The sequence below is a fragment of the Polypterus senegalus genome, chromosome 3 (assembly GCF_016835505.1).
Source record: "Polypterus senegalus isolate Bchr_013 chromosome 3, ASM1683550v1, whole genome shotgun sequence".
Classification (NCBI taxonomy): Eukaryota; Metazoa; Chordata; class Cladistia; order Polypteriformes; family Polypteridae; genus Polypterus; species Polypterus senegalus.
In genome coordinates, this window is record NC_053156.1 from 49,391,452 (window position 1) to 49,397,791 (window position 6,340).

The 6,340-nt window shown below is 43.4% G+C and overlaps 1 protein-coding gene across 1 annotated transcript; it reads left to right on the top strand.

Moving 5' to 3' along the window:
• The first annotated feature begins 4,383 nt into the window (after positions 1-4,383).
• On the top strand, positions 4,384-6,113 carry LOC120526478. The gene has a single exon (XM_039749644.1). It carries the CDS (start codon positions 5,079-5,081, stop codon positions 6,111-6,113), a length of 1,035 nt encoding a protein of 344 aa, XP_039605578.1. The 5' UTR covers positions 4,384-5,078.
• Positions 6,114-6,340: the final 227 nt, after the last annotated feature.

Genomic DNA, 6,340 nt, shown 5'->3' on the forward strand with positions numbered 1-6,340 from the left:
CTGTTGTCAGCCCTAAAAGGCCTAAGTGTTATATGATCTGACTGTCTGCTGCTTAGCCTAAGTTTGTCTACCTTGTTTGGCATTGTACTGGGGGATGTGGTCGTGTGGACACAATATAAAAGAACGCTGGAACCTTGCCAAGCTTTGAAGACCTGTGGGAGTGGAAGAAATAGACTCCAAGGCCACCTCCGTTGTGGCAGAAAAAAAAGCAATTTCTACACGACCGAATCCCCGTGGTTAGAGATGAAATTTGACTGGTCTTCCCTGTCATTTTAAAGCAACGTAAGCCATATTAAACAAGCTAAGTATATTCTGTCTTTTCTGTGACTTTGTCGCCGCCTATCGCCGAAAAGAGGGATATCGCCGTTATACTTATTTAACTAAAGGGTTATTAAAACGCTGCAATATAAAAGAACATATTTCCAAGGAGCTAACACTTCCATCGGAAACATAATTGGCCCTGCGAGCAGGATTGTAGCGATATTTAATAACCAAAATTAATATTCATAAATCATAATTTTATGATGAATAATATTTTTAAAACATATGCTTTGGATAATAGCGGAAGAGGTGGGCTCAGCCAATTTCCTGGTTGGTCATGCGCACTGTCATGGACACCCGTGGCTGAGTTATTTAATAATTATACATCCCCAGTTGCATGGCCTGAGTTAGAGGGAGAAGTGAATCCTTCAAATGTCCAACAGGCGGTATTGGCGCTCAGTCTGGAGCGCAGGGGAAAAAAGGAACAACAAGCAGCCGGTGAGATCGGCTGGCTTTTATTAACTGCAGTAGGTGAGTTGGATCATAAACTGCAGAATATGATCATCGAATGTGGGGAACTTAAACAAGAAATAGAAAACTTACAAGACAAGCAACTGATTACTCGAGAATGCATGGAAAATGTGACGTCTCGGGCGAACGAGTGGGAAGCTAAATATACTACGCTGGCTGTCCGTTTAGTGCATGCTAAGCGCCGTAAACAAGGCAAAACACACCCCGTTTCCTCTTTTAAAGTACGAGCCTTAATGCAAGGCGATTGGAACCCAGAAACATGGGATGGCAGTATACATAACTCAGATAGTGATGACAATATCTGGGAAGACGACGAAGGGGACGGAGAAGCGCTAACGGATAATAATGACAATTGTACAATTATAGATGCGAGACCAGTCGTGCAAAATAAAGCCAAGGGGCACCCCGGTGGACAGCACAGGGTAACGCGAACCGTACGCGATTTTACACAATCAGAGTTTCTGGAACTCGGTAAACAATATAGACAGAAACCAGGCGAGAGCTTGATGCAGTGGATTTTACGTATGTGGGATGAAGGGGGTGATAGTTGTCAATTGACAGATACAGAGATCAAACATTTAGGCTCTATCATCACGAATCTGAAGTTAAGAAATGTCTTACGAGGGGGACTGTTTCCGATGGGAGTGTTATCTCCGTGGAAATATGTTCTTTTATATTGCGGCGTTTTAATAAACCGTTATTTAAATAAGTATAAATTATAATGGCGATATCCCTCTTTTCGGCGATAGGCGGTGACAAAGTCACAGAAAAGACAGAATATACTTAGCTTGTTTAATGCGGCTTACGTTGCTTTAAAATGACAGGGAAGACTAGTCACATTTCTTTTCTAACCACGGGGATTTGCTCGTGTAGAAATGGCTTTTTTCTGTCACAACGGAGGTGGTGTTGGAGTCTATTTCTTCCACTCCCACAGGTCTTCAAAGCTTGGCAAGGTTTCAGCGTTCTTTTATATTGTGTCCACACGACCACATCCCCCAGTACAATGCCAAACAAGGTAGACAGACTTAGGCTAAGCAGCAGACAGTCAGATCATATAACACTTAGGCCTTTTAGGGCTGACAACAGCTGTTCTTGTCTATCTTTATGCTTTGCCTATCCCAGCACTTCTGAAAGTTGACACCCTGTGCTAAAGCTGGCTCAGCTCTTCATGGCATGTTATACAGAAAAAGAATGAAAAATACATTTAAAGAGATCTAAAACAGATACAGTGACACAATTCTTAATATTATAACAACCTTAGTATAACAGGGACAGAATCAAGCGATCGTATCAATGGTGGAATGGGTTGTAAACGCCGTGAAACATGCATATCCAGACGCGAGAGACGCGGAAGATATTGATAGATCTTGGCGTACAGCTTCTGAAGCAATTCAGCAGCTGCGAGAAATGGGTGTGCAGGCAGCTATTTATAAAGCTGCACCAGGAGTTGCGTTTGCTGGCCCTGATAATGAAGCTTTCACTGCCGGAATGCGAAACCGTTTAATAAAAAATGCACCGCATCATTTAAAAGGGGCTCTATTATCTATGCTCGCCGGAGTTAATCAGCAGACAGTATGGGATGTGGCCGCATTATTGGGCCAGTTAGATGAATTGGGTGCAATGGTATCGGCTGGGCAGAGACCAGTTAGAGCCATAGCAGGGCATACAATACAAAGAGTAAGCCGTACAAAAATGGTGCGTGATCTGATAGAAGCAGGAATAAATAAAATGGATATCGATGGCAAACCAACAGGGGAAATTTTTCAGAGATGGCAAGCTCTGAGAAAGTCTAAAAAAGACGAGGGCAGAATCCCTCCAACCGCACCGCCTAGTGAGGAGGAAACAAAACACTCCGAACACAAACCGAAATGCTTTTTTCACTTTCCGAACGAGTGGCGCACACCTCGCCCAACATATTGAGGAGAGGGCAGGTCTCCTGTAGGCGGGGAGGTACGGCTCATTCATGCAGGAGACCGACGCCCGTACGTCCGCTAACCATTTACTGGGGTAAAGGAAAAAAACCACATCAGGTTATGGCACTTATGGATACTGGGGCAGAAGTCACTTTAATTCACGGGAATCCACATAACTTTTCAGGACCAATTGTAAATGTAAACGGATATGGAGGCTCAGATATCCAGGCAAAACTAATCACAGTACACTTAGCAATAGGAAAGTCACCCTCTTTTAAAGCTAAGGTGCTTATTTCAGAATTGCCTGAATATATTCTGGGAATAGATATTCTTACAGGAAAGTCATTCCAAACAGAATGGGGAACATTTTCTTTTGGGATTCGCAATGTCATGTGTAGAATAGTAAAAGCAATGGTAAGAGGAAAGGCAAAATGGACCCCTTTAGAAATTCCAGTCCCTGACACACCTGTTAATTTAAAACAGTATTTGCAGGTTTGGAAGAAATAGGAGAAACAGTGGAAGAGTTATTGCAGGTAGGAACTATTCGACCTGCAGTAAGCCCTTTCAATTCTCCTGTGTGGCCAGTCAGAAAACCGGATGGTTCATGGAGAATGACAATCGATTACAGAAGTCTAAATGCTAAAGCACCACAATTGACTGCTGCAATTCCTGATATTGTGACCATCATAGAAGACATCATGGCTAATGCAGGAGAGTGGCATGCTGTCATAGACCTGGCTAATGCGTTTTTCTCTATACCTATTGCAACCCAAAGTCAAGATCAGTTTGCATTTACATGGAAGGACAGACAGTACACCTTTCAAGTACTGCCACAGGGATACCTACACAGCCCTACGTTGTGCCATGGACTTGTAGCAAGAGATCTGGCTACCTGCTCAGCTTTGGAAAAGTTACAATGTTCCCATTATGTGGATGATATAATGTTAACTGGGGATGAAGCATCAGTAACAAAGGCATTGCCAGTTTTAATATCCCACATGGAGTGCAGAGGATGGACTATCAATAAAGACAAAATCCAAGGACCCACCAGAGAAGTTAAATTTCTGGGCATGATGTGGTTTGGACCAGAAAAACGAGTGCCCCAAAAAGTAATTGACTCTTTGTATAAATTAAAGGCACCAACTAACAAAAAAGAAGCTCAATCCTTTGTGGGTTTAATGGGCTTTTGGAGAGCATTTGTGCCACATTTGGGACTAATTTTAAGACCTATACATGATGTTGTCAAGAAAAAGGCACAGTTTGAATGGACAGAAAAACAAAAAGTTGCTTTTGAGGCAGCTAAAGAAGCTTTAGTCCAACACCAAGGACTGGGACCTTTAAAAGCTAATTTGCCTTTTGAACTGGAAGCCACAGAACAGAACAATATTGCTACGTGGAGCCTATGGCAGAAGCACAACCAGAAACATATTCCCATCGGCTTTTGGAGTCAACAACTAACAGGCTCACAGACTAAATGTACACCACTTGAAAAGCAGCTTCTTACAGCATACTGGGCTCTTTTACACACTGAGAGACAGACAGGTCCTGCTCCGGTAAAGCTACGCACTAACTTGCCCATTGCTGGGTGGGTTAGGGATAATGGCCTGGGAGCGAGAGCAGGCGCTGCCCAAAATCAGACTTTATGCAAGTGGAAATGGTATTTACAAGCCAGAGCACACTTTCAAGGCAAAGACACAAGTGCCTTACAAGGGGCTATGGCCGGAGCTGTGATTTCTGAAGATCCAGAGGACATACCACCTGTTGTGCCTGTAGTGGAGTCGCCCTTTAAAGAAGCCCCAGCATACAGTCATTTGACACCAGTGCAACTGGAGAACAGCTGGTTCACAGACGGGTCAGCAACCATAGAAGGAGGTGCAAGGCTTTGGAGAGCAGTGGCTTATCAACCTCACACTGAGACCATCCTGAAGCAACAGGGGGAAGGTAAATCAAGCCAATGGGCTGAACTTATTGCCGTCGCTATGGCATTGACAGAAAATCAAAGCTTCCCTGTTGTTGTTTATACTGATAGCTGGGCAGTTTTTCAAGGACTAACAGTGTGGATCACAATGTGGAGAAGGGCTGCTTGGAACTATTCATGGGAGAGAACTTTGGGGTGGCACAGAACTGTGGGAGCAGCTTTGGACAATGGGCACAAGAGGGGAAACTCTCATTGGTCATGTAGATGCCCATGCCCCTCTGATATCCCTTGAGAGGCTTTAAAACCAACAAGCTGATCTCATAGCTGCTGTTCGAGAAATCAATCAGGAAGAAGCCTCTGTAGAGAATGAAGACCTGTGCACCTATGCTGAACTAAATGTAATCAAGCCTTCTTTACTATCATTAGCAAGGTGGGCTCATGAAACTTCAGGATATATGGGAGCAGAGAAAACATATCAATGGTGTCATCAGCAATGTATACCAGTCACTATTGATATTGTTAAACAAATAGTGAACAATTGCTCCACATATACAGAAGTAAAACAATGGCCCCTACAGAAGAAGGCAACTGGTAAACTGAAGAGAGGAAGGGGACCAGGACAAATTTGGCAGGTGGATTACATTGGGCCACTGCCACGAGAAAATCGACTACTATATGCTTTAACTGCAGTAGATACTTATTCTGGACTGTTACAAGCTTATCCATCAACAAGAGCTGACCAGAAAGCTACACTTAATGGACTGAGCCAGTTAATCCAAGCATATGGAGTGCCTGAAGAAATCCAAAGTGATCAAGGAAGCCACTTTGCTGGAAGAGACGTACAAGAGTGGGTTCAAGGAGCTGGCATTCAATGGACTCTGCATATCCCTTATCACCCACAGGCTGCAGGACTTATTGAGAGAATGAATGGCCTGTTGAAAGAACAAGTTAAAAAACTAACTGGGCACAATCATCTGAAAGGCTGGACTAAAGTTTTAAAGCAAGCCTTATTTAATTGTCCGTTGGCTGGGTCCACACCTTTTATGAGACATCAAAATGTCGGAGGAGAGCCACCTGTGTGTGCCCTCCGCCTGACAACAATTAGTCCACTGGCAAAAAATGAAGTAACTCCCACAGGGTTATTGGTTAGGGCACCTAAATCACTTACAATCAACTTAAACACCTCAGAAAAACTCAGCTTGGGAATAACAGGTCAGTGGCCAAAGGAATGGGAAGTTAGAATAAATGTTGAAATGCTTGTAACGGATGCATGTTTAACAGAGACATTAGAGATCTGTGTAAATGAATGGTATTTAGTTTTAGAAAATCAAGGCAATAAAGACATACACATAGCTGAAGGACAGGCCATATGTAAATTGCACATAGAAAAAGTCACACATGTTTTAGTCAGTATTGAACAGTTTAAAGGAGAAATAGGAGGGAAGGTATGGGTTTTAACCCAGGGCAAAAGCCGAGGGCAGGAGAAATAATAGCTGCAGGACCAGGAGACACTAGAATGGTTCTTTTAACGGGCTCTCAGTCGCCCCTCTGCTTTCCCTTACACAGATTATCCTCACGTGTGGAATAATTAGGATAGATGGTTTCTGGACCGGATGGAGTCGATGCACCCCCTATAACAAAGTCTTTTGGGCTGCTGATACGCCAGGGACGGAAAAATATGTAACCTTGAACTTCACCCTTACCAAGGACTGTACCT